General features: G+C 32.8%; 1 protein-coding gene across 1 annotated transcript in view; it reads left to right on the top strand.

Annotated features, from left to right (window-relative positions):
- Positions 1-23,485, top strand: part of Cdc37l1 (cell division cycle 37 like 1, HSP90 cochaperone) — a 24,509-nt gene extending 1,024 nt beyond the window's left edge. The window contains exons 2-7 of the mRNA XM_015492875.2: positions 3,453-3,734; positions 8,900-8,993; positions 15,362-15,477; positions 16,011-16,133; positions 19,808-19,972; positions 22,886-23,485. Coding sequence (XP_015348361.1) covers positions 3,453-3,734; positions 8,900-8,993; positions 15,362-15,477; positions 16,011-16,133; positions 19,808-19,972; positions 22,886-22,987 — 882 coding nt within the window. The 3' untranslated portion in view covers positions 22,988-23,485. The remainder of the gene's footprint in view (positions 1-3,452; positions 3,735-8,899; positions 8,994-15,361; positions 15,478-16,010; positions 16,134-19,807; positions 19,973-22,885) is intronic.
- Positions 23,486-26,881: the final 3,396 nt, after the last annotated feature.

The raw sequence follows: 26,881 nt of genomic DNA, 5'->3' as shown, positions 1-26,881 counted from the left end.
CTCCCTCTCCCTCTCCCCCTCTCTCTCTCCCTCCCTCCCTCTCCCTCTCTCTCTCTCTCTCTCTCTCTCCCCTTTTTTTTTTTCCAGACTCTTTGCTAAGATTCCTAATGCTACTTGTTTTCAATCCAGATTTCTTGTCTCTGCAACTTAACCAAATATGATATTTAGGATTTTTCTGGGTCCAATCGTAGGTAGTGCTTACATACTCATCACCTTTTCATATTTTTTCTCTTAACCTGAGTGTTTTGGGCTGTATTTCGGGATCATAGACTAAATACTATTATGTTCAACGAAATGGATTGTAGATGTCTGCCTAGGCTTTCTGCAGACTGAGGTTCAATAACAGCATAATAGAATTAATAGCAGTTTTCCCTCAAAACTCATTGTGCTCAATGTTAATGAAGATTAGTGATTTAAATTTGTTTTTCTAGTAAGTATAGGATCATCAGTCTTATTTCAGCTAATGGAGTTGGTTGGCTTCACACGGAGAAAAATGCTGTTTCATAACTACAGTCTGTACTTAGCCAACGGGTCACGGGGAAAGTGAGGCAGAATAAGAGTTGATGTGTCAGTAGTCACCCACTAATTATGGATCACTAGTGTCATTTTTATATACAAAATGTGTTATGAGCCTATAATGCATTACAGAGGTGGGGGAAGGAAGGGAGTATGAGAGAATGAACAGCAGTTGCTGTTGTCAATTTTAAAGGCAGACGGAGAGAAAAAAGTCTCAAGAATTTCAGTACATTATAATTGAATCACAAAAGTTACTTAAGAGAAACTCTTAAGATTAATATACATTAATTAGATTAAAAGATTAATATACATTTATATTAATCTTTTACTTGTGCACTTACAAACTCATAATAGGAGAAAAATATTTTATAAGTGAATAGGCTTATCTCCTTCACTAAATGTGATTTCCCTGAGGCCATATAGCTAGTTGTAGCAGAGTCAAAATTAGAATTTATGACTTCTAGTACAGTGTTTTTGCCCACCTACTACACTACTCATCCTAGGAAATACTATAAAACTGTGTAGCTGATATTACCTTTAAATAGTCTTCAGATTTGCAAAGTGATTTCTAATTTTAAGTTCAGGTGTTCGTTACAACTCTGCTTATTTTGTCTTGCTGACTTTAGGACTTAAATTTTTGAACTGGAATATTCGGGAAGAATAAAATGTTTAATCCAATAAATAGGCACTTAAAATTATTCTTTAAAAAAAACTTTGGATTAATTTTTACCAAATATGATAGATTTAGATATCTTAATGTAATAAGCAGTGTATGATTCTGAGATCCCAATTAAGGTAAAAGCAAATTAGAATATAGATATCCTTTTTGAGAATTTTTAATGTGACGTTACTAACATTAGTGGACTTTAGCAGTTCCTTTTCAGAATTTATGTTCATTAAAAAATAATTATATCCATCTAAGACATCAAGGTCATGGATTAAAATATGACCTAATATTTTACTTAATCTGAATACATCCTAGATAGTTTGCCCAAGTAGCCAAATGGTATCTCTAATTGCTATGGAGAAGAATTTAAATAGAAATCATTTTTGGAATTGGTTTGATTTAAAAAAATTTTTTTTTGCTTCCACATAATTCGAAAAAATATAAGGTATGGTATAGCTTTGTCTTTTTATAAATTAAGTTTTATAGTTTCATTTTTCTTTTTTTGGCCCCATTTTTAAGCATAGCTAGTTTCCAGTTTTTTCTTTGATCCTATTCTAAGATAGCCAAAAGTAAAAATAAATGTTTTACTTGTAGGGGACCTGGGCTACAAATCTGTTGAATGAGTAAATAAAACATCTGCATTATAACAGTGTAAGAGGCCTTACTTGCTACTTGCCTTAGAATTCTTTACCACCTGACCAGTCTGTTCTAAGAAGTGAAGATTCATTTATTCCTCTATTATTTATTGAATGCTAGCCCTTCAAGAAGCTTAGATGCTGAAAATACAAATAAGTACAATATTATATGAAAAATATTATATAAAACGTGTATTATATCTTGGGTAGGAACAGAATGAATAAGAAAAAGCTTATGGGTTGTTAGAATCTGGAATGGAGATAGGAGTTTACCTAGAGCAAGGAGGATTGCCAAATTGAAGGGGGCAACAGGTTGAAGGCGGGAAGAATAAGCAAACAAATAGAAGAGTACCTAGAACTGAGACGGGAGAGATTATAGGAAATGAAATCATGAAGTACCATGCTATGCCACAGAATTTGCATGTTATTCCAAGAGTCTTAAGAACGAGTAATGTGATTGAATTTGGTTTTTTTTTTTTTTTTTGGAAAGATGACTACAGCATAGTGGAGTAGAGAATAGCTTGAAATGAGACAGACTATTTGTATAATTTAGGTGTAAAGTTATAAGAGCTTTTCAATAGTGAAATATATATAGGAACAGATTGAAGAGAAATTATTCTGAATAAGTAGTTTGAAGTTGATTTATATTTGGCCAAGAAATCATAATATGCCTTCCTCTTTTTGACTACCATATTGCTTTACACACGACAATTAAGTAAATATCACTGCTAACTCGGTGGCACATGCCTGTAACTTCAGGTGGAAACAAGGCAAGAGGATCACAAGTTCAAGGCCAGCCTCAGAATTTTAGAAAGGTCCTCAGCAACTTAGTGAAACATACACAAACACACACACACACACACATATACACATATATATGTGATAAAAAATAAAAAGAATGTTGCTTACTGGTAGAATGTCACTGTATTTAATCCTTAGTACCACCAAATAAATAAACAAATAAAACACAATATTAAAAATCTGTAATTATTACTCTGAGTAGGATAGAATCACCAGGGTAGAACAGTTGGCAGTTATTAATTTAAATAACTTTGCCTATTTTTATTAGGATAAAGTTAAAGAATATCTGTCTGATATAATCAGTTATAAATAGAAATTTCTATTAAGATCTTCTCTGATCACTAGGGATTGGGGATAATACACAAAGAAAGCAGAAATCAAGAAATAATTATTTCTAAACAAAAGGAGATTCCTTACTGTGAAGAACTTGCAGAACAAAACTCTAAAAGATCTGGTTTTCAACACGTGGAGTGTTGAGGTGGTAAGCTAGATTTAATCTTTATTCTCATTCTGTTGGTCCAGGATTATGAAGACTGTGAGTCAAATGTTGAGTACCAGCTATATGCAAGTCACTGTGATAGTTGCCAGACTTTGTGGTGTTGTTAGTTGTTGGAGGAGGGACACAGGTTAACAAAGAAGCTTAGAATCTAGTTGATGAAACAAGGCCTATAATATAAAAATGTAACTTGTAGACAAAGAACACAGGATAGGCTATGCACCACAAACATTGTACAGAGATCCTTTGAATAAAAATTTTTAAAAGAGTTGAGCTGTGCTGCACAAATATATCCATTGCAACCTTCATTTCTTACAAATACTGTTTTTCTATTCAGATGTATAGCCATGGGATTGAGCTGGCTTGCCAAAAGCAGAAAGAGTTTGTGAAGAGCTCTGTGGCGTGCAAATGGAATCTTGCCGAAGCTCAGCAGAAACTTGGTAGCTTAGCACTGCATAATTCTGAGTCCTTGGATCAGGAACATGCCAAAGCACAAACAGCAGTATCAGAACTAAGGCAACGAGAAGAAGAGTGGCGACAGAAAGAAGAGGCTTTAGTACAAAGAGAGAGGATGTGTCTGTGGAACATGGATGCCATTAGCAAGGATGTTTTTAATAAGGTATGACCTTTTATTGGGCTATAAAGAAAGAAGAAAAATTTAAGTATTTGTACGTTTTGATAGCAAAACAACCAAGTATTTGTAAAGTGTTCAAATTTTGATAGTTTATGGAAAGTACAAGTACTCCAGCATTGTCTTAATTCTAGTAGTCCTTAATACAAATATATGACAATAGCATGACACATGGTATAGTGCAGTTTGGGCTCTGAAATTAGACTGTCTTAAATCTCAACTTTATTACATGCTAGCTTTGTGACCTTGGACAAGTCACTTAACATCTCTTAGCCTTGGTAGCTTCAAATAAAGTAATGTCTTAAAAGTGTGGTAGCATAGAACCTGGTATGTGGTAAAGCTCAGATGTTACGAGTACTTTCTGACATTGCAATGCTGCCTGCTTGCTATCAGTTTGGTAACACATTTAGTTATTGGACTTACTAGATAAAAATCTTTTCACTGTTTAGTTACCAATGTTTAGTAAATTTAGGAGGTAATCTAGAAAATGTCATAGTACTGAAAAGAACTTTTTAGAAATAATTCAGACTCTTTTGTCTCTTAAAATAGTGTAGTAGTTTGTCAAGTTGTTTTAAGAGCAGTATTGTGTTTCTCATTAGAATGTATAGGCCTTTTTCTTTTACTTTTGTCGCTGAAGAAGAAAAAGTCAAAGACCATTTATTGCTGGGAGAGTACAGAAAAACAGTATTCTTCAGACCATGGGGTCATGACCAATTTAAGTAGGCTATGAAAACAATTTGGTGCATTCCTAGCAGCATTTTTTCTTTTTCAAGTAGAATCTGATAGAAAAGATCAAAGTGCATCCCACTTAGGGTCAATATTGTATTGAAAAACTAGTATTTTAGGTATTTGTGTGCATGTTAGGACAAAACGTACAATCTATTTCTTCATCTAAACTAAGTTTGAAAGTTCTTACTCTAGAGCTGCAGACTACAGGCAGGTTTGTTGCACCCACCTCCCAATGCCTGCCTCCCATCCCAACCTCCCCATATTGGAGAATGAACTCAGGGCCTGGAACATACTAAACAAGTGTTTTACAAACACTGAGATACATCTCCAGCCCTTTTATTTTTTATTTTGAAACAGGATCTCACTAAGTTGCCCAGGCTGACCTTGAACTTGCAATCCTCCTACCTCAGCCTCCCAAGTTGCTGGGATTACAGGCATGCACCACAGCATCCAGCTTTGTAGGCAGTTTTTTTTTTTTTTCATTTTCTTTTGTTTGTTTTTGTGTTGCTATAGATCGAACCCCAGGCTTTGTGCATATTAGGCAAAGTGCTCTGTCACTAAGCTATATCAGTAGCCCCTACAGGCAGTTATAATTTACCAGGCTCAATTAATTGTTTATGTAAGATAATGTTGAACAAATACTATATATAAAAAGCATTCTTAAAATGCTTTTAAGGATTTAGAAATTTTAAGGATGACAAAATATCTAAATCAAAGTTAAATTTTCTCTCACATCTCATTTTGTACCCTATGTTTGGTAGTCATTGCATTAAGAGTTATTTTCATTCAGCTACCTTATTTTATAAGTGAAGAAATAGAAAAGTAAGTACAGTGACTTGATAACATAACAGTGGATTAAATTTGAAGAATAAAATCCTTACTCTGGGATTTGAAGACTAGATAAGGTAAAGAAAGGTGTTGAATATCCTTTACTAAAGATACCTTTAAGAATGAAAATGATGATGGGGCTAGGGTTGTGGCTCAGTGGTAGAGTACTTGCCTAGCACGTTAAGGCCCTAGATTCAATCCTTAGCACCACATAAAAATAAATAAATAAACTAAAGGTATTGTGTTCAAATACAACTAAAAGGAAATAAATAAAAAAGAATGAAAATGATGTCTATTATTAAATGAAGATAACAGATAATAGATATTAATGATAGACTTAAAATCCCATATTTCTCACACTGCTCAGGGGTTATATGTTTGTTTTCCATTTGAAAACTAGAGCTTCTAGAGATTTTTCAAAACACATGAGAAGGAGGAGAAAGTCAGAGCCTAATAACTTTTGGGGGGCGGTGAGAGGACTGGGGATTGAACGCTGGCACTTGACCACTGAGCCCATCATCAGCTTTATTTTGTATTTTATTTAGAGACAGTGTCTCACTGAGATCCTTAGTGCCTCACTTTTGCTGAGGCTGGCTTTCAACTTGTAGTCCTCCTCCCTCTGCTTCCCAAGCTGGTGGGATTGCAGGCATGGGCCATTGCACCAGGCTAGAGCCTAATAATTTTATGAATTAATGATTTTAATATGGGATAAAGTAATATTATGTTGAAGCATAGCATTCTGTATTGAGCCTTACTCTGTAGAAATGTAATGAAATCTGTGAACATACTTATAGGCACAAATATTTTATGTTAATTTTTTTCCACTTTGCTAAAATGGCTAAAGGAAACATTTATCAGAAGCTAAAAGCTTTTGCCTTTACCACAAGGTGGATTTTGTATATTATCCTCTATTAGTGTTCCCTGAACTTGAAGCAGGGATGATGTTACTACATTTATGTAGAGAATAGACAGAGATAGACATTCAGATGTCATCACTTTCCTTAATTAACCCATGAACATATAATGTAGGAGAGAATTTGGTTCTTTTTTAGCTTTTTTAATATGGAAAATATTATATATATTAATATAAATTTAATATTTTAATATTAAATATATATTATAATATATATGAACGTATATATCAATATACACAAAGTAAACAGACAAACCCCATGTTGCACATCAACACCGTCATCATTCTGTCATTCTCATTTGATCTGTACCTTCATTTGCTTGATTATCCCTGAACCTATCCCTGCTTGATTATTCATTTTTTTGTTTGTTTGTTTATTCTTTGGGTAACATTTTACGTTGAGGTACACAAATCTCATGTGTAACATTTTAGTAAATAGCTGGTAGCCCACACCTATAATTCCAGTAACTAAGTAGGCTGAGGCAGGAGGATCACAAATTTGAGGCCAGCTTCAGCAACTTAGTGAGAACCTGGCTTAAAATAAAAATATTAAAAAGGCTGGGGATATAACTCAGTGGTAAAGTGTCCTTTGTTCAATCCCCAGTAAAAATTAACAACTAGATATAGTTATGTAATCCACACTCTATTAAGATGTATAAATTGGAACTTAAAAATCAAGTATTTGATTTAAATCTTTGGTCTGCAACTTATTGGGGCAATGAAAGACAGTCATTTTCTATTAATTTGTTAAGGGGAATTTTTTTGTATTTGTTCTAAATTTAACCCTTGGGCTATAGAGATTGGCTGCTCATTCTTGTCTAAATCAACATTCACCCTGTCTTTAACCATCATTATTTTCTAGACTTCTCATCCTATAACTTATTTAATTTCTGTCTTCCTGGCATCCACTCTCACCCACTCATTGAGCACTATTTATTAACTGCCTCTTCTGGACCATCTTCGGTTCTACTACAGCAGTCAGTAAGACACATAGGTAAATGTGGATCACCACTAGCCATATCAATAATTCCTTCTTTGAGAAAATTTTTAATAGTAAAACATGCTTATTGATAAATAAACAATAAACAAGCATGTAAAATAGAAATTCAAAGGCTCCCTTTACGTTTAGTTCCATTTTCCAGACATAACCTCTGTTAAGAATGAGTCATATCTTTCTAGACTTTCTTTGTGCCTGTTCTAATTTATATATATTTTTCTCCCCTACAACAGGATCATTCTTCATTTAAATAATTTGCTATTTGTATAAATGTATTAAGGGGTGTGTCTTAAGTGTTATTTTACTTCTGTTTTACATTATACCCTCAAAATATTTAAAATAATTAAAAAAAAATTTTTTTCTTCCAGAGGGAACAGTCAAAGCAATGTTTATTTTATATAGTTAATGTTTCTTAACACAGTGCTCACAAAGAATATTTTCATTTTGTTTCTGCTTTTAATTGTTTCTTTAAACTTAATTTCTAACATAGCCTACATTTATATCACAAATTAATTAGGACTGTTTTTTATGTTCCAGTCATTTTCTCAAAATCGTACATTGATTTTGTCTGGGAGCTTGAGACTTGAGAGGACTGGTCTAGATCTGCACTATCCAACTTGATAGCCACTAGCCACATGTGCTATTGAGTGCTTGAAATGTGACTAGTCTGAACTGAGATGTGCTGTAAGTGTAAAATACACACCAGATTCTGATGGCTCAGTATCAAAAAAAAAAAAAAAAGTTAAATATTTCATTAATATTTTTGTGTTGCTTACATGTTAAAATGATAATATGTTGGATATGTTAGGTTAAATAATGTAGTTATTAGTTTCATCTGTTTCTGCATTTTAATGTGGCTAATAGGAATTTGATATTTGTGACTTGGATTATATTTCTATTGGACAGTGCTGGTCTAGATGGCAGAATATATAAAGGGGAAAATGCTTTTATTTTGAAATGTATAAACTTTTGTGGGCTTCCTGGTCATAAACTGACAGAAAGCTGGTTTTACTTTTTATTTTGGGCAGTGATAATATCAGGGTATAAATGTAATCACAGAATGTTCTGAGAAACTATGCTGTCAGTTTCGCTGGCTAGAGATAAAAACCTCATTTTTGGTCTGTTTTAACTGAAAATAAGTACTTCTTTAATAGAATTTTGTACTTGATTTCAAGAATCAAACTTGCCTCTTAAGAAAAATTTATTAGCAATACAACCCAGATGTATGTTTTGATTTATCTCTTCTCAAAGAATTTATAGTAAATACTTTACTCTCTATGTGCTTTGAATTTCTGAGTTTATTTCTAGCAGAATCCAAAAATTAGGCTAGAGTTGCAAATGTTCACAGGAAATGAATAGTGTAAACCTAAATTATTCATGTAAAGAATCTTTCTGAACCTAGCTTTAGTAGGGCAACCATTTTAACAAAACGGATTAATTCAGTTGGTTTTTTCTGTATGATTTTCAAGATAAATCTATAATTTTCCAGACACACATTAAACAAAACTAAGCTCTCAAATGAAAAAAAATTTACCTTTTTAATGAAGAACTTAATAATGATATAATAGAATCATATTACACCACATTTTTATATTGTTTATTGGAAGAATTGCTAGACATTCAATGTCTAAGAAAGAAGATTCAAGAACATAAAATCCAACTTTAATTTCTAAATTTTTTTCATAGAGTTTTATTAATCAAGATAAAAGAAAAGAAACAGAAGATGAAGATAAATCAAAATCATTTATGCAGAAATATGAACAAAAAATCAGACATTTTGGTAAGTCTACTCTCTGAATTTCTTCTTTATAATATTTGGTATCATATATATATGTGCAAAAAAATGGATTTATAAAATGGGAACCAAAAAAAGAGATATGTAACAGACTCCAGTTATGTAGCTACTTCTGGAGATGTACAAATCTTATTGTAGACATTTTTGGGGGTCATAAATAATATAGATTGATAGAACAAATCAAATTGTGAGGAAAAGCAAAATTCAGTCTATTAATAATACCTTCTGAAACCATCTTCTTTATTCCATGGTCTCTTTCCATCTTGACTAGCCTCTGCTTTTTTCTTTCTTTTCTTCCTTGGTATCTGCTTATCCTTTTGTTAAAATATTAGCATTCTTTTTTTTTTTTTTTTTAAGGTTTTATGCTGTGTAACTCAAGCAGGTTATTTAACAGTTATTCAGATAAATGTAGTGATAGAAATATGTATGCAAAGAACTGATAGTTTTTCTATTGGGGGAAGAAGACTGGGATGAGGTCAATGTAAAGTGAAGGCTTCCCAAGAAAGGTGACATCTGAGCCTGCTTATGAGGAACAGATAAGAGTTTTCCATGTAGCAACCATAGCGGCATGTAGAAATGCAGCCAGGCAACAGTATGTTGTATTCTAAGAATTATAGACAGTATACTGCTGGAATGAAAATGCTATTGGGAAGTTTTAGGAGTTAAGGTTCAATTCATAGTTTTTTTAAAATCACCAGTAATATGTTAATTTAGCAAACAGTACAAAAGAACACTATGTTCACGAATATTTTAAATGGCATTTTTAAATTTTTTTTTTCTCCCATTGGCATTTCTCCCAAAGTATTTAAAATTTCATTTATGCTTCACTAATGTCAAGACAATGGATAGTATTGTCAATGTTTTCTCATCTGTTTATTTTTTCATGAAGAATTCATTTTTTCATACCTCTTATTTAAAACGAAGAAAAACTTAGTACATAAAGAAGTATAGACAAAGTCTGCATTTCTACATATTATTGTTGTGATGTTTTTTATATTTTTATTTTTTAGTTGTAGTTGGACACAATACCTTTATTTACTTATGTGGTGCTGAGGATCTAATCCAGGACCTCACATATGCTAGGCGAGCAATCTACTGCTGAGCCACAACCCCAGCCCCCATTGTGATATTTTTTATAATAGAAAAAATGAATAAGCAGTCCTCCCTTAGATAGATATTGAAATCTTTAAATGAGTAGAGCCTTATGTCATAATTTTTGTAAAACTATTTGTCTTAGTTGTATTATGTGAGCTGCCATTCCCACCTACAGTCCGTGCTTTCTAGGTCTATGTGTTCTGCTGTAAGAAAAAATAATGCACCATCTACTGGTTGCTCTTTTAGAGCATACACCGATTCTGGTAGAACAGCATCCCTGAAGATGTTTTTACCCATCTAGTATTCTATAGGCTAGTTGCTTTGGAGCCATGGAACCTAGTAGTTGAGAAACAGTTCCTTCACTTTTATTGTAAACTGGGTGGTGTGGTCAAAGGTAATTTTATGTGGGAAAATATCCCAGTTTTCACAAGTTGTTGTAACCCACCTGGTACTATGACTGAGTCTTTAATAAATAATTTCATCATTCTATAAAACCTCCTTCTGAGTAATGATGTTCAGGGTAAGACGAGTGATTTCATGAGCCTACAGTCATCATTTCTTTTGTTATAAATAAACCAAAAATCATGTGGGATATTGAATAATTCACTTAGTAGGACCACAGGTATATTACTGATAGAAACATGGTAAGCAGAGAGGGCAATTCCAGATCTAGAATGGGCTTTCTCAAGTGAGAAATTACTGTCTCTTTAAGATGAAATGGGACCAAAATATGTAATCTGCTTCTTGATGACTGTATAGTTTCTCTTGTGTATGTTGCCATATTGAGGTTTTGGCATTGGTTTCTGCTACTGGCAGATCAGGTATCCATTGGCTGTGCTGAGTTGGGATACTGGAACATCCCTGATGAGGAAAATCCATACTGTTGAATCTGTGCATAATCTCAAGCCTGTGCTACAATAACTCCTTAGTTTATGAAACTATTGTAAGTGTAATGAGGTAGCTGAGAGTAAAAGCTAACTTGACACCTATAGGTCATTGATAAGCAAAATTGTTTTGAACATTGCATGTTGTAAACATCCACTACCTCATCTTGTAATACTAACCAGAGCATTGCTGTCTTCGAACCCAACCAGACTTGATAGCCACTCCCAGATTCACATTGTGCCTGTCTCTTAGTGGAAATACATATTGACTTTTCACTTTGGAGGAGATATCCTACTTGCCGCAGCACATTGGATCCACAGAAATGTTACTAAGGTAGTAGGCTCCCAAAATTTTCATGTGTTTTTTTCCTACTCTCTGGCATGCGTGTATCTTACCAAGACATCTGAGGTACCCAGTACTTCCTGCTCACCAAGTTCCATCAGCATAGAGTGGACCAGCTTGCAGTTGTGGGATGATGAGTCAATCAAAATCCTCACTGACTAAATTTGTGGCACAGAGAAGATAGAGCCCTGAAGCAAGACAATGAATGTTTGATGCTATCCCTGCTTGGAGAAACCACATTTTTCTAGTGTTGTATGTGTATTGTAATGAACGAAAAAAGCATTTTCGAGAATGATGACCACACTGATACACTCCTGTAAACACACCTGGAATAGCAGCTGTATTTAAAGTTTTCAAATGGAGAGACTTTCCATACTTGGATTGCACTTCAGACTCTTGAAAGATGAGCCTGGTGCATGGGGGACTGTTTAGGATGTGGGGCTTCACACCAGTACTACTTTATGGTCTTACTCTGTACTTACATTTTTTAGAGTTTTTCCTAACTTTCCCTTATGCTGTTTGTTGGCTGTCTTTCTTGTGTTGCTTTTACCCTTATAATTAGATGGAATTTACCATCTAATGATAAATGGTACAATGCTTATTGTGGAGTATTATGAAGTATTGAAATCTTATTTTTCTACATTTGTATTTGTTAGTTTGATTCACATTTTATAAATACAAAATACTTATTTAGATAAAAAAAACCTGTTTTTTTCTTAGATTTCACTGTACAGTTTTATTCAAAGTTATATGTATCTTTGACATCACTGTCTTTGTGATCTACAGCGCTGCTTTTGGATTCATTTAACAGTTTTTCAGAGCACGTCATCTTCCCATCCAGCCATAGTTAGCAATGATTTGTCATTTTTTTGAATCTGGACGAATTGTTATCAAAAGCTGTAAAAATATAAACTATAATAGGATAATGTATTCTTGAATAGACTATGAAGTAGGACAAAGAGAAGATTATGATACGATTTTAATTTTGTTTCTCTAAAATTCATTTTCAAATAGGCTGGGAGGAAATACATAAATATTAATATTGCTTGTGGTAGACCTGCAATTGATTTCTATGTTTTGGACTTTTCATATTCTTCATAATGTATACACTTCATTTTTATAATCTGAAAAATATTTTTAAGAGTTCATCCTAAGGGGTGGGGGCTGTGGTTCAGTGGCAGAGCACTTGCTGAGCGTGTATGAAGCATTGGGTTTGAACCTTAGCATCACATATAAAAATAAGCGAATAAAATAAAGGCATGCTGACCATCTACAAGTACAAAAAAAAAATAAATAAATTTAAAAAAAAAGAGTTCATCCTAAGAATTTTAGGATGGCTTAACATTAGAAATTTATTAACAGATTATGGTATTATAACCATAGAACTTGATAGTCAGTTTTAACGTCAGAGAAATGGAAATGTCAGAGGAATTTCTAGAATGTTTGAGTGAGTAATAGAATCCAGGAAGCCTGTAGGTTGACAGAAATGGAAGAATGGGTTTGATTTTCAAGTAAGATGAGTTTATGTAGTCGTATAGGTAGAAATTGTTGGTGCATAGGTGATTGGAAATACAGGAAATTTGAGGCTCTGGAAATACACAAAAAAAATAGTCATATATATGTCTTTCCTCAATAAATTAACAACCTAGCTGGGACATTATAGATGAATAGTGTAAAATGTTAAAATGTTTTCATTCTGTAAGTATAGTGCAAAAAGGAAAGAGAAATTAATAAGGATATGCATATTTGGGGACCATTTTAGGAAACAGGTAGAATATGGAGAGGTGGATAGATTGAGATTTAGATAGGTGTTCACCAGGGAAATACATAAATTAAAGCATATAATTGAAATAAATTGTCCAAGTGAAGTTTTTCAAGCTTTCAAAGAAATTGGTTGGCTAGTTTAGACGACTGGATTATCCTTGACCAAAGATTTAGCTTAATAAATATTTCTTATATCATGTTAGTAACCTAATACTTATTATCTATTTAATATGTGTCAGGCACTATTTCTAGTGCTTTCTATGAATTCATTTTATATAATCGTTTAAAAGTCCTGTCAGGTATTATTTACTTATAGCCCTATTCTACAAGGAAATGGAGGCATGTAAAGGAACTTGCTCAAGTTAGTAAATGGTGAAGCGGTTATATTAAAAAGCAGTTTAGAATCTGTTTTTCCTAGCCGTCCTGCTAGATTGTGTTATTCTTACATTTATTTACAAATTCCAAAATAACATCAATAGTTTTAGTCATGTTCTGATCCTGTATTGATTCTCTTTCAGTATTTTATTCATAAAATTCCATACTCCCTCCACAGAGATTTGTATGAACTACCTGTAACTTCTCAATTTCCTAGTAATTCAGTGTCTGGTTTTGTTTTTTTTTTTAAGTCAAGTGATGACAATATTTCCAAGTTACAGAAAATCTGTGTTTAATTTCAAGTGTAAATTTTGTCTTGGGTATTACATAAGTTGTTTAAAAAAAAAACTTTTAACATGTAATGACACCCTTCCTCATGACCCTTATAAGTGCTACTAACCCATCAGGGTTCCCTACAAGTATTTTTATTAACCCTTTCATACATTTCATGACAAAAATGTGTAGAATTTTGATAATTCATGGAGTCACAGTGCTACCATGGAGAAGTAAAGAAGAAAAGCAGTGCTTTACAGATGGTAAATAGAGTTGAAATATTAGCTTTTCAGAAGTATAAGAAGGTTAAGCCAAAACTACTTCATAGGATTAATTTTATGGTTTCAGGTATAAGAAATAAGGATTTTGCTTTCATTTACTCTGACTTCCAGGAGTCATTATTAACTCTATACTTTGAGAAGTAGTTACTTAAACTTTCAGTATTCTGTTTCTTAGAATCTTAAATGACCTAATAATCATTGTCATCAAAGTGTTGGGGAAATAACACAAAGCTTATAAAACGTTTATAAGAAATGTTAAAACCTTTTTTATGCCCCCCCCTTTTTCTTTTGAGGATAAGTTAATCATGTATTTTCAACTGATTGCTATATGTTGCTGTGTATTTTCAGCAATAGTTTTGTTTGTTATTGTGTTCTACTTTAGAATTTAATATATAGAAGTTCATTTTGTGTCTAGAGGAAAGTTTATTGCCAGAGTACTAAAACAGCCCTGTAAAATTTCCATGATGATTTGGTAACATCCATATTTCCTTGGGTGGATCTGAGGAGTGTAAAGCTGCTAACATTGTTATGTTGAAGTTATTCAAGTATAAAGCCAACTGGAAAAATTAAAAGTACAATACTTGTCTGGTTCTATGATGATTTGGTCATATTGACTTTGAGGAGATATCTTATAAACATGCATATACTCTTAAGGTAGTATTTGTATTCATTTGACATCTTGAAAAAAAATGGCAGCCATTTTTAAGTATACTTAACTACTTTTTAGAAATTTTTACTTACTGTGAGTGTAAACAGACATCATGAGTAAAAAGCTAAAATAATTTAAATGATTATTTTTACTAGTATGATACTGGCTTCATTGCTTTACCAGTAGATAATTTTCTTAAATTGGTAAATGTCACCATTTTAACATATCGTCTTAAGTCTTTAAGTGTGCCAAGTGCAGTTTATTGAGGTTTTGCTTTCTTTTCCATCGTTTGAATAGAAAAGATTCTGTTCTCTGAGTAAATCAGGTCTTTTACTTTAACCTTAATATGACCACTTGTCTCGATTTGCCTGGGACTGTGGGCATTTACAGATGCAAGACTTTTTGACTTTAAACTGGCCTTTCTACATTAGCTTCATTATCTGAAAGAAAACTTTCTGTGAATTTTGGAAGCTATTTCTAGTCTAGCGGCTATTATCCCTTTTCATTTGCCCTTTTACCATACACACTGCTTTGGTAATATGAATTACCTTTAAAGAGAATAATTTTACATTTTCTTCACAGGAAGAAACAAAATATTTAGCATTCATGATTTCATATATATGTATATGTGTGTATATATATACATATACACACACATATATATGTATTCTTTTTTTTTTTTTTTTCAGGTATGTTGAGTCGATGGGATGATAGTCAGAGGTTTTTGTCTGACCATCCATACCTTGTATGTGAAGAAACTGCTAAATATCTTATTCTATGGTGTTTTCACCTAGAAGCTGAGCAGGTATTGTGTGAATCTTAAAATTTCAGTGTGTTACTTGGTCATGTTGACTTTGTGGGAAATGTTAGTGGAATTCTGATTTCTTACTTGGTGTTTTGTTTATTATGTTATTTACTTTCAATGAAAGCAAGAAGGTCATTAGAATTCTACTTGTTTTTGTTTTCAGACCTACTTGAGTTTCATGTGGGAACTTAAAATAATTGTTTGTGAGCATATGTAAACTTTTCTGGTGTGTTCTCTGCCGCCTCTCAACTGCTTTTGTTCCTATATCCTTTTTCTTTTCTAATTAGAAAGTGATGTTTTAAAAAATCCAAATGGTAATCACATTTTAAGTCAGACCAATGCATGGTCCCCTTTAATAATTCTGGTCACATAAAAATAGTAAAGAATTGAGATATACTCTTTATATGTCCACATAGTATTTGACTTATAACTAAAAAGAACAAAATCAGAAGTAACCCTAAAGATTTAAAATTTAAATCAGTATCCCAATTAAATATGTTCTAGAGGTTTCTTATAATTTTATTTATTTTCAGAAAGGGGCTCTAATGGAACAAATAGCACATCAAGCTGTTGTAATGCAATTTATTATGGAAATGGCCAAAAACTGTAATGTGGATCCAAGAGGGTGTTTTCGTTTATTTTTCCAAAAAGCCAAAGTAAGTATTTTTTGTTGTTGTTGCTGTTTTAAGGGTGTGCCTCCCCCACACGCTATACTAGGGATTGATTGAACTCAGGATCTTGTGCAAGTGTTCAACTACTGTGCTATTTCCCCAACCCAGTTATTTTGTATTGTTAAATGGGAAGGTTAGGTCATAGCTGAGACCCCTTTGTTCTGTACACATCAGGAGAAACCATTTAACCAGAAGGCCACAGACTAATTGAGTCTTAAAGGAGCTATTCTTATATAATCTTTTATGTATTCATACATACTTTCTTATGACTTATACTATAGCATTTATATGAAATTGAGATCCATTCAAATGAATGTGTATATTTGGATAGTTTATCATTTATCCATTCAGTAACTATTGAGTACCTGCTAATGGAAAGCAAAACCATTTCAGAAGTGGAAGATATAGGATATTCACAGTTTAATAAGAAATCAGACTTTGTAATGGAAAAATAAGAAACAACCCAAAAATTCAATAGTTAGAGGAATGGTTAAAAAAAAAAAAAAAAAAAAGACCTGTAGTGTACATAGATTTATGCAGCCATTAGTTATTTATGGAACATTTTTAATGCTCTAAGAAATGTTTATGCTGTAAGTTTAGAGGAAGTGGTACATGTTTATATAAACACAAAAAATGTTGGCTATGTCACAAAAAAATAGATAATGTCTGCAAAGCTTACCATTTCACTAGATGAGTAAAAATTTGAAAGTTGCCCAAGAAGTAGAACAGTTAGGACTTGAATTCACTGCTAGTGGGAATATAAATTCTAATAACCATTTGGGAAATTTTTCTAGTAAAATTGAACAATCACATATGTGAATACCCAAAAATTCTTTTAGGTTTATACCCTAGAGAATATGTTATCAACATGTAGTTGAGGGACCTCTGAGAGTCTTTAAAACCTTTTCAGGCGGGCCTTGATTAGAAGTATTTTCATGATAATATTGATGGTATTTGCTATTTTATTCTTATTCTCTCACAAGTGTACAATTGAAATTGATCCCAAAGCAGATGTGATAATCTGTCTTCTGTTAAGGTAGACCTTAGAGAGGTTTGCAGAAATTAAAAATGGCACTAAATTAGTTTTGGAGAATAAAATTTTCACATGCTTTTTTTTTAAGACAGGTTCTCACTTTGTTATCCAGGTAGATCTCAAACTCTTGAGATCAAGCAATTATCTTTTCTTAGTCTCTCAAGTAGCTGGGACTACCAGCATATGCCACTATGCCTAACACAAATAGTCTTTTAAAATAAAAATGTTATTAATGGTAGTATGTAATGAGTTTTTTACTACTATTTTTATTTTCCTTAATTCCTCACTTTTAATTTCTAACAGCAATATTAACAAATATAACCCACACAATTACAGGTCCTCAGTAATTTTCAAGTGTTAAAGAGTCCTAAGCTCCAAAGTTTGACTTAGTGCAACTCTTATACCTATACAGTAGATGCCAAAATATGTAGCTTTGTTCATAATAACAAAAAGCCTGAGAACAACTCAAATGTCTGACAACAATAGAATGAATAAACTATGCTATATTCATTTGGTAAAATACTAACCAGTATCAGTATGGATGAAAAAGCTGGGAAATGAATAAAATAAAATATGTAGTGATATAACCAGTATCAGTTTTTAAAATATATTTTGATAAAGATCATATATTTAAATATTCTGTATTTTATAAAATATTTTCATAGCAGGCAGAGGTAAGCAATATGTAGTTGAGGGATATGTGTATAAGCAGTAAAATTAAAGAAGCAAAGGACCGAGTCTAATGATAACTTAGGTAGGGAGGAAAATTTCTCTTCAGAACTGGTTTATAAAGTACTAGTAGTGATCTATTTCCTAATTTTTATGGGTACAAGGTTGTATTTTTGCTGAATAAACTACACATGTGTATCTTACATGCTCTTTTGCACACAGGATATGTTTCAGCATGTAAGATTAGAAGTTCAAAAGAAATATACCAAAAGGTGTTTTGGGGGGATGGGGGGAGTGCTGGGGGTGGAACTTAAGACCCTGGCAAGCGCTTCACCATTAAGCTACAACCCCAGTCCTCTATTTTTTAATATTAAAAAAAACCTACAAAGGTGGCAACAGTTCTACCTTAAAATACCCTAAAACCCTTGTGATGTAGAGTTTTGATGAGTTGGTGTTTTAGCTAGGTTTATGGTGACTTTTCTAAATTTTTATATGGCACATAGGAGCTTTTTTTTTTTTTTCATCTTGTATTAATGGATGTATTTAAACTGGTGATTAATATGATAATGGAACATGTCCACACTGTATACATTCTTTGAAAATTTAACAAAGTAGAACTGAAAGGCACTGAAGTCTTCGGTCTTGCATTGTATTTTTAATATATTTTTTAATTAAACAATAATATTCATAAGATGCTTACTTTGTGCAAGGCACTTTATATGGATTAACTTATAAATCTTTGTCATGTTTTATGAGGATTTCTGTTCTTATATTGTAGATAAGGAAACCTGTATAAAGAAATCAAGCACTGTGCACGGTGGTGCATGCCTGTAATCCCAGTGGCTTGGGAGGCTGAGATAGGAAGATCGCGAGTTCAAAGCCAGCCTCAGCAAAAGCAAGGCGCTGAACAACTCAGTGAGACCCTGTCTCTAAATAAAATACAAAATAGGGCTGGTGATATGGCTCAGTGGTCAGTTGCCCCGGGGTCCTCTATTTTATGCATTGAATCTCTTCTACCTCTTCTATCTCAACCCCCAATACCCTGCCACCAAAAAAAAGAAAAGAAAAGAAATTAAGCAAGTGGCCTATATGGATTACTTAATAAAACAAAGTCAAATCACTCTAGACCTGAATCCCTAGGCCTTACGCACAGGGCTAACATTCTGTTTGTCCACATGACTCCCATATATTAACTAAAGTAAAGGTGCTAAAATGTGATTAAGGAAATTATTATGAAATTTATGAAGATGGGAAGGCAGTAGAATACTGTTTGCATTATTTGTATGCTGATGCTAATGACTAATTTAAAGAGGTTTTAACCTGGTTATATAACCTAAACTTCATTTGATAAGCTCTCTTCCACCACTTGAACATAAAGCCAGCATTCTGTTGATATAGAATATGTTACATGTCATCATAAGTCATTGTATTTTTTTCTTTCCATAATGTTGGGAGAAAAAGATGTACCTGTTTAACTAAAAACACAAAGGTGTTCTCCTAATGAAGTAGAATGTTGAGTTTTATTTGGTTTTCATAGAGAATAAAGGGTTAGAAAATTATTAGAAGTAGGCAATAGTTCCCCCTCATTAATTTAAATCTTTTAAAAGAATATCCTATGACGGTTTGGCAATGGTAAGAGAATGGAATGAATGTGAAAGGTGAAATAAGGATTTTGGGGTCCTGTTAAAGATCCAGATAAATCAAGAGAGATAAGAGAAAACCTGTTTTACTTTTGTGTGTTCCTATTAGCTTGTTTTATTTTGCTGAAGCAGTAAGAAATGGAACAAATTAGTCATTAATGTTCCTATAAAACAAGTAGATGTCACAGATCTGAAGAGGCCATAATGGTTTCTACATTTAGACTGTTCACCTTTTCTTTATTTCCTCAACCAGCTGTATTGTAAGCTTTTTAGAATTTACTCTGGTTTTGAAAAACAGTCTGTTTTATGTGTTCTAGGCAGAGGAAGAAGGTTATTTTGAAGCATTCAAAAATGAACTTGAAGCTTTCAAGTCAAGAGTAAGACTTTATTCTCAATCACAAAGTTTTCAACCTATGACAGTTCCTAATCATGTTCCCCATTCTGGTGTTGGATCTATAGGTTTATTAGAATCCTTATCACAGGTAAGTTAGAGAAGTTAATATTTATTTTGTAAACATATTAAATCATAGTTTTTGTTATTTTGGAGTATCTTATATGTGATACACGTGTGACTGTTTTGAATATTCTTGCCTCAAAAGGTAATCCTTAGTCCTATTTTATGCATTGAATCTCTTCTATCTCTTTTCTTAAATGGATTAGCTTCAGAGCATGCATGAAAGTGGTAATCAAGGTAGTCTGCTACATGGGTTTATATAATACCATCTCTAGTGGTGGTGTTGCCTATCAGATGTAACACTTAGTTCACATTAATATAGCTTATAATATTGTGTCTGGTAGTATCAGCAACTACTTAAATCAATCTTTAGATCAAGATAAAAACCATGTCAACAGCATCAGAGACTTTATAGCAAAAAGAAGAAGGAATCAGACCACTCATCTAGCTGATACTATTTAAAACTCAGTTTTAAATTATTGGTAGATAGTTCCTTCCCATTTGATTGTAGTGGAAGCATCTTAGTCCAATCAACTCTCATTTCCATGTGCAAGGATTTTAAAGACCAGTTTATTCTGTTGCCTGCATTGTGAGATGGAAAGTCTCATTTAGTAGACAAGATGAGGAGAGTCCTAGATTTATTTTTAAAATTCATAAGGTGATAAAAGATTGAAATATTTCAGTGTCTTGACTTTATGTCACTATAATTTCACCATTCCAGTCACATGTATTGTAGGCTGTATAAGGAAAGCAATTGATCATATTCAACTCAATCAAAAATATCATTTTCGAGGATGGAAATCATCAAGTTCTGATTTTTAAACAATTAATAGTACCCCCCCAAACTTGTAAGAAACATTACCTCTAAAGATTTCCTATATAATATCAAATCTTAAATGGTATTTAAATACAATGGTGAATTTCACTTCCTGAGATATAGCCCATAGGGAACTAGTTTTTCCAAGGGAATTTTATGACTTAAGTCACTGTCATATCCAATATATAAACCTCCTAAAATTAAAATGTTACATGATTCATGTGGAGAAATAAAGAGACTTTGAAGGTGTTTGATTCAGTAAAGTATCAAAAAGTTGCGTCTGGAAAGGGGGAAGTAAGTTTTTGGTAAATATAACAGATAGTAACTGATAATAACTGCAAGGCATCCATTATACTTATTTGGCGTGTGGGGGGGGGGCTAGACTCATGATTCTGACTTAATTGCTAACATTATCAGGGTTGCTTAGACTTAATCTGGCTAACAGAGCAGTTCCTCATAGAGTGAGAATTTTAGTATCCTAACCTAATCTGCCTGAGGAAGAGGAGAGCTTTAAGATTTCAGCTAGATGCGCAGTATTGTGGACTGGCTGAGGGAAACAGGATGGGGGGCCACTTGAGGGACCAAGTTGTCAATTTAGAGGAAGTTGGAAAGAAAATCTTGCCACAATAATATTCCTTTTTATATCAGTTTACAGGTTACAAAACACTTTCATGTGTTTTATTGTTTAATCTTCTCAAAAATACTATGGTTCATTTTCATTCATTTTTATGGATAAGTAAACTGAAACTTAGGTTAAATAATTTGCCTGAAGTCAGTTGAAATGTGTGATAGAGCTAATATTCTAATCCTGAATTTCCTGCTTCACCGCCTATTCACCTGCATTACAGACTGTTGAGTCATGTACTACAAATAGTGCAAGATAATCCTGTGCTTTTAGAAGACACTTGTCACCGAGATAAGAAAATTTTTGAGATGAGAATATGAGCCAACCAGTGTAATTTAAGCAAAGTCAGGTTAGGCATATCAATTGCTTTTTGTTTTTTCAAAGTGGGAGACATGATAGCCTCAAGACAAATGAGTTCTGGAGAATCTCCTTAGCCAGTTCTCAGAATACAGGATAGAGGCAGGATTAGAACTGAAGTTCACGATGAATGTCCCAGACCTCAGTCAGTTATTGGTGTCACTTCTTTCATAAAGACCTGCTGGGGAATAATTTATCTAGCTTTTTGGCTTAAAAAAAAAAAAGAAGAAAAAAAACTTCATATAGTATTATACTTTATTAAGAAGTTTTTGAAAACCCTTTCTCCTTAAGGTATGGGAAGGTTTAAAACATCTGTGCCATTTGGACTTTCCTCACTGGTGTTTGTTAAATAAAAATAAATTAAACTAGGTGATGACAATATTTGTAAAAGTATCTAGTAGATATTTAGAATGACTGGGTAGACCAAATTGAATTCTGGGGAAAAATTTTCCTGAAATCCTGGATCTTAAGGCCTTATTTCCTTAATAGTAGTGCTTTAACAAATCATGGTTTTATTTTTGCATATACTGGACAAGGTTTTGGTTTTTTATCTTAGTTTTAGAAATGGGCAAACATAACATTTATGAATTATCTTTCTATTTAAAGAATAAATAAAATCTCAGTTGTTCTTTTATTTTTTTTTAAATATGGGTCTGTGTACTTCAGATTTTTTATTCAAGCTTATTTTACTCAGTAAGTGGATTTTTCCTCTGTTAAGATGTTTTGCATTTTTAGCATTTACTGCTATAATTAGATAGTAATCTTCAAAATTCATTGCTGCCTTCAAGCTACATTTATTACTTAAATTATCAATAAGTGTATACATCTATTACATAGATTAGCTACATACATGGCCTAGTATGAATAACTAAAATGATAGTTTTGTTAAAAGGATAAGAAAAGGTGATGTCTATTACATTTCTGTTTACACATATTCTGTCTTTATCACACCTCTTTGGGTTAAGCAAATAATAGCCTACTTTTTATTTATTTTTCCAGTTTTAGCTGGTCTGACTCCAAAGTCTATCTTCTTTCCTACTTTGTTATACTGTAGAGAATTAGGATGTGAAAATGCATATGTGATTATGTGTACTGGCATAAAACTGGTTATTATATATTCTTTTTTTTTCTTCCTTCCCCAGAATCCAGATTATCTTCAGTATTCTATCAATACAGCTCTCTGCAGTTTAAATTCAGTGGTACATAAAGAAGATGATGAACCCAAAATGATGGACACTGTATAATTTGGTTAAGACTGCTGAGGCCAAGTGCTATTTTGTTACAAGAAAGGAAGAACTTGGCTATTTTTCTTGACACTTTTATGGGTGCTGCACTTTATTTTTGTTCGGTTTTTGATGGGAGGGAAAAAAGAGTACTGAAACGTTTTGTAACTTTTTTTATGTGCTGCTAGGTTTTTTGTTTTGTTTTGTTTTATTTTTGAAAGGAGAAGTGGTACCATATGTTGCAGGAAGTCAAACTGAACTCTTTTTTTCCCCCTGGGTTGGCTACTAAATTTGCCTTTAACCTAATTCTCAATTTTGGAATCAAAGTATGAAAATCTGCACAAATGCAATGTTTACAAGAACTGGCTGATTCTAGGAGGCATCTGCTACATAGTCTCTTTTTATATGGATATGGATATGTCCTATTCTACAAAAATAATTAAAGATAAAAATGTACTTGTATCCCACTGCTAACTTAGCTGTCAAATCTGGTGTTTCATTAAAAGCAATAAATCAGTAGTCGCTAATCTACTTTACTAATAAGCTGGGTGGCACAAATTTTTAAAAGTCGTTCCTTTTAAAATAATAATATGTATTTTCGGCACCATCAGTTAAATCCTTGACTCTGTTACCCCTCAGTGTATTCTCAAAGCTGTTCTTTAGAAGTTGATTTTACTGTTGACTTTCTAAATACTAAAGATTGTAGTGATGAGCTCATATAGGGCTTTGTTTTTTTAAAACAAGATAGACTACAAGCTTACTCAATTTCTTTACTTGACATAGTCTGGGATCTCTCAGGGACTAAGTTTTAAAAGAATACTAATGACCTGTAAGAACAAACTGGAAGAACAATAATGATAAATCTTGTAGAGCTAACTTTCTTAAGCTGCCAACTACTCATATCTAAGAATTTGGTAACCCTTAATGCTAATAATGGCTTTTACTCCACTTGTTATTCCTCTCTAGTTTAGCTACCATAGAATGTTATTCTTACTACTTCTTGCATAATTCACTTCAAATGTACTAGAATATTTGGTGGCTTGTTTTATTTAGATTAGATGACAGTGCTGATCATGCTGTCCTTATTATTTGAAAATTTATCTTCTCACAGGAACATGAGCTTTGATTGTATTTGAGTATAGTCTTTGGTACCCATTAAGACCAGTAGCAAACATTTGGAAGCAAACATGGAATTGGGAATACATGTCTCAATTCAAGAAACCAAATAATGCTAAAGGATCCATATGGGGATCAGATCTGTAACCTTGGCCTCATTTGTATCTTGTTTTAACTGAGGTGATTAGGCACTAGTACCCATAGAAACAGGCTGGAATTATTGAATCCTACTTCTGTAATGTCACAATTTTCCTGTTTTTCAGAATAAGTCTTTTTTGTGCTTTTGATATTATTATATACTCTATAATAAAATGTTTGACTAATTTATATGGTAGTATTCATCAGCCTGTAATTTTTTAAACCAATGACCTAGTCATAGAAAGTTTTCTTTTCTTCTGGAGTGTGCTGTCATCTTTCCCTTTGTCCTAATTGGAGAGAATGGACACAAAAACAATATACTACTCCCGTTTCCCAGAAATGTTATATGAACCATTATTTACCACTTCTTCAACTTCACTTTTCCCCTGAACTTGCCTGTAGTCATCCAAATTGTTTTGACTTTCATTTTGTCTTCTTCCAAGTTAGAGCTATTAATGGCTCTGGCTGACAGAGCCATTAATAGAAGAATGGCAAGACAGAAAGAATCCACAAATTGAGTAAACTATTTCTGAAAGGTTTTTTTTTTTTTTAATGACAGGAATTACCTCAGAACTATTCTGTGAAATGTGACTATTTTTTTAATATGATTCTTTTTTTTAATAACTTTATTTTGTTTCTATGTGGTGCTGAGAATTGAACCCAGTGCCTCACGCATGCTAGGCAAGCGCGCTACCACTTACTTGAGCCACATCCCCAGCCTGACTATTTGTATTTTTTAACTATCAAAAGGAAGTGATAACTTTTAAGTATAGAAAAGTGTGATTTATTCGAGAGGGGGGATAATTTGCACGTTAAGACTATAACTTTTATATAATTAGTAATTTAGTACTAAGAACAGTAAATTGACATCTTGTTTTTTTTTTCATTTCAAAAATGTCCTCTTTAATACTGAGAACTAACTCCTATCGAAATAAATGTACTCTTTTCTGTTTCTTAAGTAATGAGAGATATACTAAACAAAGGGATAATTATATTTGAAGTTAAACAATTTTCCCTAAACAGGCTAAGCCATGGAAAACCCAATCTGAGGAATGAAACATTTTTGACATTAAAATATTCAACAGAATCCTGTTTTACTTGATAAAATTAATCTTCTAATAAAATATTTTTTAAAAGGATGAAATAGCTATCATTCCATTTATTCTGGCAATTATTATGTCAATAGTGATGAAGACAATACTGGTTTTAAATTATTGCTCTAAGATAGATGGCCAGCATTCTTTTCCAGTAATACCATTAGTGGGCTCTTTCAAATTGTTGCCTAATGGGCTCACAATCTAAAAAAAAAATAATAAAATTCTTTTTTTTTTTTTTTTTTTTGGAAAACCAGGCTCTTTTCTTTCAGAGTAGCATTCATATTATCCTTTAAAAATAAATTAACATGTTATCTATAGATTAGTGGACTTTCTTACAGGATGAAAAAAAAACTAGTTTTAAGTTTGTTTAGGAAAGGTATTTGGGAAATAAGTCTTGGTGTATTTTCAGAAAAAAAAATGTCAATTTACTATGCTTAAACTCAGGTATTTCAGTTCTAAATTCATGTGGGACAGAAATAGTTATTTGTCTGGTTTGAGGTTAGATTTCCCATTTCAATTTTGCTACTATGTCATACACATTTAAAGACCCTAAAATCCTATGCATCTGTTCCCATCTGTAATGACCATGCGGATACTATTTCAGAGGTCTTCTGAGAAGCTGAGTCATCTAGTAAGTATTTGTTTACTTACTATGTAAGTGAATTGAGGGAGTACACAGAAATAAGTTGTTCATGGATTGCTTAAAATCTAATAATGAAGTTGAAAATATTCTTATAACCCCTGAAGAATTAGATTGAAGTTTTGTCTTTTCTAAATAGAGAAAATGATTTTTAAAATTCCCACATCATTCACTTTTGTTTTTGGTGGTACTAGGGATTGAACCTGGGGCCTGTGCTTGCCTACCAAGTGCTGTATCACTGAGCTACATAATTAGCACTGCTACCACAATTTTTTCTCAATTTTTAATTTGCAACAGGGTCTCAGTTGCCCAAACTGGCCTTCAGCTTGTGATCTTCCTGTCTCAGCCCCCCAAGTATGTGTCATTTTGCCTGGTTCACTTGGTTCTTTGAGCAGTATGATTCTGTTCACTCTTCAGACAGTTAACTTGAATCATTTGGGAAAATATGACACAACACTGTACTGATTAACACTTTGGCCTTAACATTTAGTTTTACTCAGTGCTACATATGGACAAACTCCTGATCATTTGGAAGCTAAAAAGGAGGGAAAGAGGTGAGTAGACACTACAGATCATACGGCTTTTACTAGTTTTTAAGCACAGCTAGATTATTTTAACCTTAATTTTTTTTTTTAAACCACAACTTCCAGGATGAAAATCTTTAATTGCAAGGACAGGAAAGCTATTTCTGCAGTTTATCAGTGAGGATGTTTTCTTTTATCAATGAGAAGACGTAGTTTATAAGTAAGTTTTAAAATTATTCTTGTTGCTTGTATTACAGCAATTTAATATAATCTGAGGTCTGTAATTGCAATGATTTGATGTTAATATGAGACATTTTATTCCAAACCATGAGTGTCCAAAATATTTTGCTAAGATGCCATTGTATGTGGCTGGAGCAGGCAAAAGTAGCCATAGGCTTGG

The sequence above is a fragment of the Marmota marmota genome, unplaced genomic scaffold (assembly GCF_001458135.2).
Source record: "Marmota marmota marmota unplaced genomic scaffold, marMar, whole genome shotgun sequence".
NCBI lineage: Eukaryota > Metazoa > Chordata > Mammalia > Rodentia > Sciuridae > Marmota > Marmota marmota.
This window is presented reverse-complemented; position numbering and strand designations above follow the sequence as displayed.